The 14,190-nt window shown below is 38.9% G+C and overlaps 1 protein-coding gene across 8 annotated transcripts in view; it reads right to left on the bottom strand.

The window, feature by feature from the left end:
* The window catches only part of tcf4 (transcription factor 4), a 234,326-nt gene that overhangs the window by 173,814 nt on the left and 46,322 nt on the right, over positions 1-14,190 (bottom strand). For all 8 annotated transcript variants that reach the window (XM_074691144.1, XM_074691138.1, XM_074691141.1 and 5 more), the window contains 2 exons: positions 4,614-4,669; positions 3,439-3,514 (listed from right to left, as the gene is read on the bottom strand). In XM_074691144.1, the coding sequence (XP_074547245.1) occupies positions 3,439-3,514; positions 4,614-4,669 (132 nt within the window). The remainder of the gene's footprint in view (positions 1-3,438; positions 3,515-4,613; positions 4,670-14,190) is intronic.

Below are 14,190 nucleotides of genomic sequence, written 5' to 3' on the forward strand. Positions count from 1 at the left end.
TTAGAGAGGGGGAGAAAGAGATGCAGAGAGAGACGGAGAGATAGAGAGGCTGCATTCACACTCACACATGTTCACGCTGGGTTCATTAAACTCTGCAGTGTTTCCTTCTTCTTTTGTTTGAGTTCATTTCAGGTGACAATCCACAGTCTCAAACCTGAGAACAACCCGAGCGCAAAAAGCAAAGGATGACACAGAGGAGACAAATGAATTTCTCCGTGTTTGTGACATCTTCATGGCACAAAATCCAGACTGACTTAAACCTTAGCAGAAGTGTTCTGATATAGACTACAGGCCTGTTAGCTCTCAGGACTGCTGCCAAACCTTGGTACTATTTGATGTGGTTACATATGTTTTCACTGAAACTAAATGCTCATGTGATGAGCATCATATCCTGACATCTCCGCAGCCACAGCTCAACAACAGAGGATACTTTTAACATTCCTCTATATTCTCTCATCATACATGGTGGACAGTCATTAACTCAAGAGAACACACCTTTTACATCATGATTCCCACCTAACCAGACAGACTCTTACATTTCCATACAGACTCAGTAAACAAGGAACAAGGGAGTTGGGGGAGGTAGAGAGTGCAGCCTTAAATCTTAGTCCAAAGGGTACTTCAGTCCCTGCTTCTGCTTTCTCTGTCCTGTATCTAAAATCTCTCGACATACTCTTTTCTTTAATTTCTATCTCTTCTTTCTTTTCTAATCTAAGAAGAGGAGGGAGTAGAGCATACAGTCTAAAGGTCTTTGCACACTGAGTCCATTTTTTGGTCTGTAATTGATACAAAGATAAAAAAGAAATTTAATTCCGTGTTGTGTCAATCATGTATGCGCACTTACACAGAAACTTTCGACTGTCCCATTTTTTCAGAACAGGTTCAATTTTCTGTGTTTTTTCACATCGGCCAAGCTCGTTTCCACGATATTTCCCTGGTCTATTCAGCGACACCATATGCCATAGCAAAATCACATTTTCTGACATATTTTCTGTAATTTCAGGCTATGTTTAGATGAAGAATGTGTGTCCGTGTGTCACATACCCCAAATAAACTGACACTCACTGCTCAGATCCAAAGAAACACATCGGTCAGACTCAATGTGCAAAGGCCTTAAGGCATGGGGTTGAGTCCTCGCTCAAACTGGCTTCTCATCATGACTCTGCCTTCTCCATTCCTCTCAGACCCCTTTCAAAAGACTCCTCTCTTGTGTCTTTTTTATACTGGTGTGTGGTTTTGATAGTTGTTGAGAGCTTTTAGAATACTGGATTGAACTGTAAAGCATCCCCAAGGTAACATGAGCTTAACTTTACAAAAAGTCAGTGAAGGAGAAATCCCACTTGGTAACTTTTATAACTTAGTATCCTCAAATGATAATTCACATTTTGAAAATTGCAAATGCCTACCATCTTGGATGAATTAAAATCATATTTCAATGTAGTATAAGAAAGAAGTGAGAGTCAGTTTTTGTACCATCCAGTTCAAAAACTGTCGAAAGGGGGGTTGTGTGAAGGACAACGTTCTGCAAAGAGCTTCGCAGCAGCTGACAGCAGAAAATTGAGGTTACCATAAGACCGAATAAAATCGGATATTAGCAGAAACCAATACATTTGCCAGAGTTATAAAAACCGTGAATATGTATTTGATAACAGACTTAGTGCAACACAATTAAACTACATAAATTTAAAATGTTGAATAATGATATCTCCATTACTGAAGCCTGGAGAAAGGAAGCAAAGATGTGCAGACAGTTTTTAGGCCATAGAAGTCAAATTCATGCTGTACAGAAGTTTTCCCAGAATTTAATAGCCTGTTTCAAAAGTTTTTTTTTTTTTTTTTTTTCAAATTTGAATTAAGATTATGATGATTAAGAATTGGTAAGAAATACATTTAAGTTGTGTTCAAGACACCTGGAGAGGACGATGAACTAAGAAACACGTCAATAAGCAAAGTAATTCATCAGCCATACAACAACCCTGTAGCTTCAGCAATTACCAGGCAACATCTCAACAACAACCAATAAAACCATTACAGCATCACATGATGCCCAATAAACCATTAAGCAGCCACAGAAAAACCCTTGAACAGTGACCAAGAATGCTACGATACCTTTGCTACCGTAACAAGACTTTCAAATCTTGCACACTACCAGGTATTTCAAACTCTTACGTCCGTTCATGTTGTATAAGACTTTTTGCCAAGACCAGGTCATTCACCACTTCTGCTATGAATAAGAGCTCTGTAATTTTTAGTTTTGATACCCAAACAACACGTTTTCATCATGAGATGCACAGAAGATAAGAAAACCCCAACAGTCTGATTTACCCTGATCAGAGGAGTCAGTGGTATAACTGAACAAGGATATTTTTCTACAACAGTGTAGAAATTGTAAAACTGCATGTGTTAGTGTGTGTGTGTGTATTCCATATCCGTAGCTGTCTCTGTCTCTTAGTGTTATCATTATCAAAGTAAATTGCAGCTCCCGTGTGCCAGATGAAGAATGCAATATTTCCATTTCTGACTCTGCATCACCTCTTCCCTCTGCCTCTGCAGCTTCAAACCATAATCACAACACTGTCACAACACATGGCACACACAATGGATCATTCCAACCACAGCAACGACCCAGCACTCTCAAGTTTAACATTTCCCTTTCAAAGTTTTCCCACTTCTAGCAATGACATCTGAATCAAAATGCAAAGCTGTATGATCATGTTTTTAAAAAACTCAAAGTTTTTTAGTTGTTGTTTATTTTGATAGTGTGAAGAAGTTAGACTGTAGTAAAAAATGACCACAATGTGTTTCAGGCCAAGTTGCAGGACTTCAAAACATTGTAAGAATTATTATCCTTAGAAAAATGTCAGTTTAGTTCAGCGCAGACTTTAAACCAACAAATGTGAGAGCAAGACAGAAAAAAAGAGCAGGTAAAGTCAGATCTCTGAGAGCTGACATCCTCCATATTTGATGCATCCAGTCAAAGGTAATTAAGCTCTGTGTGTGTATGAGTACATCTGCATGTGTGTGTGTTTGAGTGATTATATATGTCTGTGTAGCTGTGAGTGTGTGCGCAAGAGAGAGAGAGGCAGATTATCTGTGTCAGTGGCCATTTGCTCACAACTGGCGCCACATCGGAGAGCCAGAGGCAGAGAGCATCATGGGTAAATGAGCACACACCGCCTAGCATTTTCCACACAGCGGGCAGAGAGAAAGAGAGAAACTGCATGCCAGATGACCTGTCTCCTCCGGTGTACGCGAGTGTTTCACTAATTCTCTGTCTCTCACACTCCCCCCAACCAACACACACACTCTACCACACACACACACACACAGGGGGTAGATCAAAACCCAGCAGAGCAGTGAATATGAAGTTGGTGGAGGGAAAGAAAAGCATTGCGAAATAAAATACAGACACACACTCTCAGACAGTCTGTGATGTACCTGCAAGCCTGGAGTTGGCGTAGGGAGGTGAGAGGCTGTCATGTGACGCCATGTACTGAGACCCTTCTGCGTAACTCTGTGGAAAGACACATACATTTAGGATTAACAGAGACATCACCTTCATACATTATCTCGGAGTATTAAGGATATTGGGGGGGTGGCCTCATTGACGTCTTTAGATTTTAGAATGTATTTCCTGTTTCAAAAGTCAAAGTGATAAACTGTTTGCTTGCAATAAGTGAGATGCTTCCGTGGTTTGCCAAAGCTTTTAAGGTGGTGCTCTTGTTGAGGTGGGTTGCAAAGTGGTTTAGAGGTAAAGCAGGGGGACTGTAATGTTGTCTTTACCTCACAACCTGATCGCAAGAAAATCAAAAGTTTGACATCCCAGTCGCTCCTTGTTTGCCTTGTGTCGCACAGTGGAAGCAGTACCAAAAGCCGACTTGCCTCAACCTCTCACACTGAGCACGTGCAATCTCTGAAGTGACGTCTAGAAGTTGGTCTAAAGTTCAATTTAGTAGCTGGCTGCTTACTTCATGTTCTCACCGAAGAATTGAGAGACCATATTGCCCACATCTGCCCAGCCTATTCCCAGTCCATACACATCATTATCTTCTTTTTTTTGTTGCTGTCTGTTCACACAGAATTGCAGTGTGTTTGTTTTTGTTCAGCATCTTTGGTGTGCGTCTCCCGCTTCTGGGTTTTTTCTTCTTCTCCTTTTGATGTTGCAGAGCTGGATACAAGAGTCCAGCTCCCAAACGCCACAGCAGAAGAAGGATACAGAGTACTGTGCATGGATATATATTGTGAGCAGTGAAGTCGTGTCAGAGTACCGGGTCGTATAGTGTGAGAACATGATTTGTGGACTACAAACTTTTAAACTCAGCGATCAAGTTGTGCAGTTGGAGATGGAAAGGAGTCAAACGATTTAAAATATGGCAGAATGTATGCCCGGCTTTAGCGGAAAGTGAGCAAATAGGTCAGATTATCTGTTAAGTTTGGAAACACCTTGTCCATCATTTTATTCCAGCTATGGTTGTACTACCAAGTTGACACTGCCTCTGCTATCTTCTCATGAAAGGATGGATAAAAATGCCCCAGGGGAAACAAATAGATACATTTTCAAAGGTTTAAAGCCATTGACCACACTTCCCAGAAATAACATTGTTGTTAAATACCTTTGAGGAACGACTTCCACTCGGCCATGACCCTGCACTTGTTCTCTCCTCCATGTCTGTGTCAGAAAAGAAGACAGAAAAAGATGTCAATCAATCACTTTCTACCACGCAGTGATACTGAAACACACAGATTCTGTGTAACACAGACTGAAAACAGATCAGGATGAAAAGCAAAATACTGACATTGCCGCTACCAAAAACTGAACCAAAGCAAATACCTATGAACAATTTCACATTCATATCAAAGGTGGAATTTACAAATGCACAAAACATTTGATTGTTCTTGATGTTGACACTGACCCAAGAGCTGCTATAGTGAACATCTTTAGTCCTTTGGTTCACATTTTAATCAGTGAAATGATCATGTGACTGATCCTATAATAAATAATAAGAATACATTTTATGCAGCGCTTTTCAAAATACTCAGACACTTAACAGATCATATGAAAAATGTAGTACATGCTACCATCATACCATGCATGCTGTATGGTATTAGTGTACATAAACACTGCAGCAAAACACACTCTCTCTTTGATCCATGTCATTAAACATTATTGATTATGATTGCAGAGCCCTTATCGTGCCTCAGTTGAATGTAATGGCCATGTAAGCCTCCTACAGAGCTTTAATCCTTTCTGTCATCACTCTGGATTCATGATATATCCGTCAAAGGTCAGACTTTATACTACAAGGTCACAGGTGACCTGATGATGACGCCACATGAGAAGTCCAGACATTTTGTCCTGAGACAGATACGGTTTCCTGTATCAAAGCATCTATTCATTAATCAATTGATTGATTAATGAATAGTACTATGGATGCAGTTTGGACAGTGAAGTTATCAAAGTCACTGGATTGCAGAAATCATCACTGGAGGATTCATGATCAGTGCTGAGCAAACCTCTTTACAGAACCACATCCCAATCCACCAAATAACCCTTGAGATATTTCAGTCTTGGTTAATGATAGGTTGACAAATGCAATGTAATCACAACCAAGAACTACATTCACAATGTTAACTATACCAGGGATTCCCAAACTTTTCTTGCTCAAGACCCAAAACAGAAATTTGGTATCTCCCCAGGACCCAAACTCAGCCTTCCTTTGTACTTCACCATTCATGATCCTCCAATCACTCCTGTTGCTCTCCTTAGACAAACTTCAACAGCTGTGATAAGAGGATCAATATATGGAGGCAAGCTTTGTTAAGAGGTCAATTTCCACACTCACAGCATCTTATCATACACCTGAATCCAAGGTTATTAAAGGCTTACATTTTTCTATATTTGTCAATATTTGTTAAAGCCTTTCTTGCAGTATTCAGAAGAATACAATAACTATTGATGGTATACTGCTATTATTTTTTGGATTCACTTTAAAGTAAGTGTGGAATAAATTATGAGCAACAGTATAAATTTTCCTCTGCATCTGACAAACTTTTCCCTGTGATATAGCAATAGTAACAGCCAGTCTCCTCACTGTTAAGATTCACACAGCTCTAACCTTTCCTGATGAATGTTAGAAGATGCTACGAGGATGCTACGTGAGATCAGGGCTATGCCACAATATGGATAAACTCTTTAACCAGTGTTAAGTGTTAACCAGTTGGCTAATTGGTTGGTTTAACTCATGCCATATTATGCTAACAGTTTTATTTTTTTTAAGATTACTGATTCTCTGATAACCTTGAGACAACAAGTGTCGCACAAGTGTCACAAGTGCTGTCTCTGTGTGTTTGTGTGACTGTACCAGAGAGGGTCTCATGTAGCGTCTTTGGATAAAACCAACTACGGGAACAGGGGTAGATGTTTTTAGTGGCTTTGTGTAGTTCAGCCTTTCCCGTAGTTTGGGAAAAGCTGAACAACACAACTTAAGACTGTGTCAACATTGCCACAGTCTTATTAGCATCACCCTTGGGGCAATGTGTCACAGAGATGAGGGTCAGCATGTGGGAGATGTGAACTCTGACTAACTGTTGGCTTACAACTAATTTAACAAGAAGGTGGAGTTGAGCAAAGAGCTACTATACACTGACACATTGATCACATCAACCAAAAAAGAATAAAGTACAAAAAGATATCCCTGTAAAGTTGTTACTGATGAAACCTTGGCAAAGCAAAGTTCTGTGACACATTATTTGGACTAACTACACACTTCAAATCATGAAGAAACTTCAGGTTGCAACTTCCTTGTTTGATGACCTGTTTGCAAAGACAAGAGCTAGGGTTGTCCAAACACTTTCACATTAGCAAATAACCACAGCGATCGCCAATCAGTGCAGAGCACAACTGCAAATCTTTTAAGTTCTCTCTGAATATGAGAGTTTGTAGTGAAGACTGGGAGTTGACTGAAATGTGTAAATGCTGCTATCACTTACAGTCTCAGACACACACACACACACACACACACACACACACACACACACACACACACACACACACACACACACACACACACACACACACACACACACACACACACACACACACGTCTAGTTCATTGAAGAGCACAAATCTCTCCTCAATAGGCTCTCTACTGTGTCAGTATGTGTGTAGTGAGCAGCTTACATTCATTGTTGAGTCATTTGGAATGTCAGCTTAGCTGGGTCTGGGTGTCAGTGTGTGTGCGCTTCTGTGTGTATGTGTGTGTGTGTGTGAGCACAATACAACTGATTCAGTTCAAAAACCCTTTTGGAGTCAGACCAAAAGTTCTCACCTCAACAAACCAAAGTCCTTTTTTTAAGAGCCAAGCAGTCAAATATTTTTTATGGGCTCAGAGATTACACAAAAAGACTAGATGGTGAATTTGACTTGTCAAACAAGTTATTCCATGTTATTCAGTCTAAAAACTGATGTTTTCTGAACTTTGAGTTTACTTCAGGACTGCTTACTTCATAACATCTATCTGACCGTGGAGGAAAGAGTTCAAGAACTCACAGTTTTCGGTACCAGGACCTTTGCTTAAGCCTTCTCCAAAGCACAAAGATGAAAAATGATTTTCCCTTTTCTAATTTACTGTATAAAATCACACACTGAACTCAGACTAAGATTGACAAACTGGTGATAATATGTAAGAAATGGTTATTATAAAATAAATGCATGGAATAACAATTTCTGTAAAAGTTGAAAAGTTGCGAAACTGTTCAAACTGATCAATGTCACATTTACTGGAGAATTGTATCAGTTTCTGCACAGGGTATGATACCTGTGCTTGACCCGCAAAAAAGTCCACATAAAATAGGCTAGAAGAAGATCCATAAGTGAAATGAAATAAAAGGAGAGCAGGAGAGTTAGGTTCAGATGTGGATGAAGTGGGGTGAAGATTGGGAAGAAGAGGATGAGGAGGAGAGCAATTAGAGAAAGCATCCTCATGTATTAAAAAAGAAGAGAGGAGAAAGATTGGAGGATCGGGTGAAGAGGAAGAGGGGGAGAAAAATACAAGTTGGTGTGCAGAGTTGAAAGACATCCTGGTGGAGGAGAGAAGGAGTAAGAAGGAGGCATCCATGTGTCCTGCACCTGATAAGGCCTCCGATTGAGGGCTATAAATTACACCAGAGAGAGGGAGAGAATTTACACACAAGCTGAAAAATACTCTTTAAAGCACACATTCATACCTTCTTCTCTCTCCCTCTCACACACGAGCACACACATTGGTGTGCACACACTCTCTACAGGTCATCTATCATCAGTTAATGAACTTAGACTGACAGACAGCTCCATGTCTCTCACACTGATCCTATTAAGACCTGCTTGACACAAAACAGACTCCTATTAATACAGTTAGCCTCTGTGCATGAGTGTGTGTACGTGTGTGTGCGTGCTTGTGTGTGTGTGCATGTGTGTGTGTGTTGGCTCACTGAGGACAAAAACAGGCCTGTACCCAAGAAGGATCATTGAGTCACTCTTTGTATTATTTTGGAAAAAAAAAAAAAAGATATTATGGAGAAACATGGAGCAGACAGAAAAAAACTGATTAGGGTCTGCACTTCAACTGGACTTCATTTGTTTATAAACATCAAGCTCAAAAAGAGTTTTTAAAAAATGTTTTACTCAATCTTTCATGAGCAACTACCAAAAAAGCAACACACCTCAGTGTCCGCAGTTTTTTCACTTTCACATACGTCAGGAAAAATCCCCTTTTTCAAATGCTGATGCACACTTAAGTCACCATGTTTGCGTGCTGTGTTTGCAGAAATTTATAAATCACGTCTTTGACGTGCACAACTCTCAACAATTCAACAAAATGGTGGGGTTTCTCATCTTTTCTTTTTTTTCCCCCAGAATGCTGCTTACATCATAAAATCAGACTTTCAAGATGATTAAAAAACCGGTGTCATAACCAGTGTGGCTGCGTCTGCAGATGAGCTTCATGTCACTGTGTCACGAACAGACGGGTGATGTTGCCAAGACTGTCTCCATGTTTTATACAGCCTACAATCTTTACACACTTTAAACCAACAGTAAGATTTAACCGTTTCTGGGTGTCATGCATGTGTTTCAAGGACCAGAACTAGAGTACCGTTAAGAATGATTCAGTTTATTGCCTTGTTCAAATTAAAATTAAATTAAAGTCATAATGGCCCCAAATGAGCAAAACATTAGGGTATAAATTTTGCTAGATTAGCATTTTTTGCTAACAAGACTCCACTTGCATTTTTTGTTTTACTTACTTTACACCTCAGACTGTGTAAAAGATGTGCAACAAAAGTAAAACCTGGTTCATACTTTGAATAAACTCTGCAGCATGTGCCAGACATTCATGGAACCTATCCTAGTACAACAAAAAATAAAAATAAAAAAGTTCATTTCTATCTTTGGTGGTCTTTTTGCATTTGTAGCTCATGAAGTAGGGCTGAACAGTTAATCAATTTTAAACCAACATCGCAATGTGATAGAATGCAATTTTCAAATTGCATAGGCTGCAATTAGAAAATAAGATAAAAAGTTTCACGTATACAGACCTGGAGGGAATACAGTAACTTGTACTTGTTCCCCCTTAAAACCAGCAAAAGCCAAAATTCTGTTTTTTTTTTTTTTTCTGGCAAAAAAACCCTGTGGGCTACAAAGATCCATCCAGTAGATCGTAGAGCCATACCCCTTGGTCACTTTGTTCTGTATGGTTTGTTACTGACAACTGGAGGTCAGTAAAATTTTACAGTGTTCCTTTTTTTCAATTAAGAAATGCAAAAAAAGACTTGTTTAAATGCAAACAGTATCTTTTGTTGGTTAGTCATACTATAAAATGACTTAAAACTTGTGTTAAGTGAACAATGCAGAAGAACCCCCCCCCCCCCCCCCCCCCCCCCCCCGAAAAAAGATAAATAAATAAATAAATAAATAAATAAATAAATAAACAAACAAACAAACAAACAAATAAATAAATAAATAAATAAATAAATAAATAAATAAATAAATAAATAAATCGTATGCTAAATCGCAATCACAATATTGGTCTAAAAAAAATCGCAATTACATTATTTTCCAAAATCATTCAGCCCTATCATAAAGACACATTATTATGACATCTAACTCATAAATAAGTGTAATTTACTCTACAAGCTTTCTCAGGTATCAACTCTAACAGAGGGTCTATGGTTTTACCCCACTGTAGGAAATGTGACATTGAAACCACTTTAAAGTCACATGTATCACAGCAGTGGATACTGTCCAATTTAAGATGCAGCATATCCAGTAAGAGCAAGTAAGAGTTAAACCTGTAATAGCTGCTGGGAAAAAAGATTTTCAGATAAAATGATATTTCTGACTAATATTTACAGTAATGTAAAACATGTATATGCATGCATGCCATAACAAACATGCACAGGCTTACACACACCTTTACACAAACATATACATGTTGATGATGGTAATAAATGGGCTCTGATTGACAGAAATGAGGATAGTGGTCAAGCTGTGAAATCATCAAGCGTGCCTGTGTGTGTGTGAGTGTGAGTGTGTGTGTGTGTGTGTGTGTGCGCGCACCTGTGTGAGCTCTGTAGCATCACTGTCTCCAACCTTACTCTATAATTAACTCTAGACCCTCACAATCCCCCAACACACACATTACACAGTGTGTGTGTGTGCGTGTGTGTGTGTGTGTGTGTGTGTTTGTGTGTGTGTGTGTGTGTGTGTGTGTGTGTGTGTGTGTGTGTGTGTGTGTGTGTGTGTGTGTGTGTGTGTGTGTGTGAGTGTGATGATCAGAAAGACTATCATGTTAGTTTAGATTCTCTTCAAATTAAAACGTTTAATTTTCCATTTGTCTGATTAAAGTATTTTAGGTTTTTGTTTTAGATCAATCTCTTTCATATTCTCCTTATTTAAGCATAATGATTCTGTGAAACACAACAGTTGTATCCCATTAAGTGAATAAAATTAAAAAAATGGTCTGTGAGAACGGTAATAAAATGATGTTTTATTATTACTAACCCTAAAAAAGAGACTGGTGGTTTTACTTTCATATCCTCACTGAGACACACCTCAGTCTTCCCGCCAAATGATGCTATGTAATCAAACACTTTTACACCTTCTCTGTTGGGAACATTTCAGACATTACATCTCCTAGTGAGACCACTGCAGCCATAATGAGCTTTAAAAGCCTTGAAGACAACATTTATTGGGATTCACTTAACTGTGTTGTACCTCCAAATGAAAATCAAACGATATCCTATTTGGCAAAATGATATCTAAATCTCTACCTTTTGTATCACTATGATAAAAATGTTCTCTCTGTTGTCCCTGACAAACTGGTGGTTATTGTGCTGCCATTATAATGTAAAAAAAAATAATTTCTGAACAGTCAAACTCCAGGCTTCAGGACATCGCTCAGAGGCTTAGCAGAATAACACACATGGTGGCTGGTATGCGTGAACAGAGTCAAACTGAATAAACAGAAATGAGAAAGTCCTAACCGAAGGATGACCAGGTGATGATAAAGATGAGGAGAGGAAACACAAATATTGGGAGGGAACAAAGAGACAAGACAGGGATATAGTGAAAGGGAAAGGGAAAAGGAGGAAATGGGTAAAAGGGGAATAAAGATATGAGGTAATACGTGCTTGGGGGTTAAGTAAAGTAAGAGTCAAAAAGGATAATTGAGGAGTGGATTCAAAGACAAGGCAGGAAACCAGGAGAGGAAAGATGAAATAGGGAAGAATGAAATAAGGTAACAAGACCAGCAGAGAGAGAAAATAAGGCAAACTGGCGTTGTTGTTTTTCTTTTTTCCTTTTTTTTTTTGTAAAGAAGCTCAGGGATCTCAGTATTAAAGGCTCCTTAGTATTGGATATTACAAAAGTTAAACGTCTGCTTCCTTTAGTAGTGACCATTTTCAAACTCCGTGCCAAACACTGCACTCAGTTCCTCCTCCACTATTATCAGAGGCAAATTTGAGTGCTGTAATTTACAAAAGTAATTTACTTTTGTAAATATGAGAGTGAAATTTGGCAGCAAAAAAGATAATTCAGAAAAGAAACCAATACGGTCAAATGAAATGAGGAAAAAAAAACACATAGCATAAATAAATACAGGTGGGAGAAGAGAAACAGGAGGAGGAGATGAAGGGGCATTAAGAAGTGGAAACCGAAGAAGTACAACAAATAAGAGGAGAGCATGAGGAAACAGGAAAAGAAATGAGGGAAAGTAACTCAGAATTTAGGACACCATGATAAGGAGACAACCAATGAGGACAGAGGACACAAAGAGGAGTGGAGGAGTGAGGTAAAGCAAGAAAGGAAAAATAAATTGTGATCAGTGAAAAGAGAGTGACTCTAAAAGAAAGAAGAAGATGAGTGACACAGAAACATGAAGAGCAACAGAGAATCAAGTCTCATTTTATATAGTGTAAAGACAAGCTTTTTGTTCTTTCACTGAACTACATTCATGTTATTATCCTGGGTATCACACTCATACACACACACACACACACACACACACACACACACACACACACACACACACACACACACACACACACACACACACACACACACACACACACACACACACACACTCTCACACACACTCACTCAAAATTGAGAGGAAGAATTAAGAGTCAGATTACGTGTCTGTATCTTTCCCTTTAAAGCTGCTTAAACTGTCTAACACCCACAATCCCTCTGTGTGTGTGTGTGTGTGTGTGTGTGTGTGTGTGTGTGTGTGTGTGTGTGTGTGTGTGTGTGTGTGTGTGTGTGAGGGAGAGAGAGGCTGAACAAGCAAAGGAAGTGATGTAATGCTCACAGTCAGGAAGTCGCTCATGTCCTGTTTTCTACATGATTCTCTGTCTCTCTTTCTTCTTCTCCATACTTGTTTTTTTCTCATCCCTTTCTTCTTATTTACTTCACTCCACTTTTCTATTGTATTCTACCTCCCTCTTCATCTGGTCAATCTCTGTCATCACCTTAGTTTGATTATTTCTTTAACTCCTCCTTTTCTCACCTCCCTCCCTCTTTTCCTTAATTTCTAGCTTTCCTTTAATCCTTTTCTGTCCTTTCTCCTCCCCTACTTTTCTGACAATTTTTCCTCCCTTTGGTTGTTTACTCCCTCCACCCCTTATCTTTCTAATCCCTCATTATTCTATCCTCCCATCCTTTATTTCCTTGATTTCCAGCCTTCTTTCTCTCTCAAATCCTTCAGACTATTCTCTTTTATTTTTTTTTTTTTTCATCCTTTGATCATTCCTCCTTCTTTTTCTTCTTCTTCGACACATAATTTTTGGTTCCCTTCTTTTGTTTTCTCTTCTTTACTTTTCTTCCATGATGCTTCTTCATCCCTCTTCTTTTCACTTTCTTCAAACTCCTCCTTAATCCTTATTCTCTACGTTTCATCTTCCTCGTTTTTTTGTCCATCTCTTTAACCATCCTTCTCCCTACTTTAACTTTTTTTAGACCCTTTGAGCAAGGCACAGCAGCAGATGGATCATCATGAGAACCCTTTGACACAGTCAAACAACCTCTCCTCCTCTCTGTCTCTGTGGTTACTGAGCTCGGATGGAGTGGACATTTGGAGATGAGGATGGAGATGTGACATCGATTGACATCTTGTTACCATAGAAACGAGGAAAGTAGTCTGGGAATGACCATCATCAGGCTCTCAGAGAACAAAAAGCATAAATATGATTTAAGAGTAGATGAAAATCTTCCCTCTTAATGATCTAGGATTGAGTTTTATTGAGTTTTTAGAGTGAGTTTAGGTGGTCAAAGACCACATGATTACAACATCTATCGTGCTTTACAAACTATCTATAAAGCCTGTATGTTATGACCAGGTAAGAATTATTAAAAAGAAAAGCAAAAAAAAACACAAGACCTCCTTATTATCACCATTTTTTTTTTTTGAGAAAACAATGGAAGTTTGGATTGTTGTGTGTCTGAGGATGGAGCAACATTAGAATAATCTAGACTATGCAGAAGTGCTAAAAGCCACAGTTCATCAAGTTACCGCTTCAGGTTGGCTGAAGAAAGACCAGAAACTATACACCAAAATAAAATGTTTTTTTCTTGTAGTTCAGCAGTTCAGAAGATAGTCAGAATTTGTACAATCAGAGTTTTGTTCACACAGCTGACAGGTCTTGCGCTCTGTAGCT

The sequence above is a fragment of the Halichoeres trimaculatus genome, unplaced genomic scaffold (assembly GCF_033239565.1).
Source record: "Halichoeres trimaculatus isolate MK-OKI-2021-1 unplaced genomic scaffold, fHalTri1.1 fHalTri1_scaffold_16, whole genome shotgun sequence".
In the NCBI taxonomy this organism is placed as follows: domain Eukaryota; kingdom Metazoa; phylum Chordata; class Actinopteri; order Labriformes; family Labridae; genus Halichoeres; species Halichoeres trimaculatus.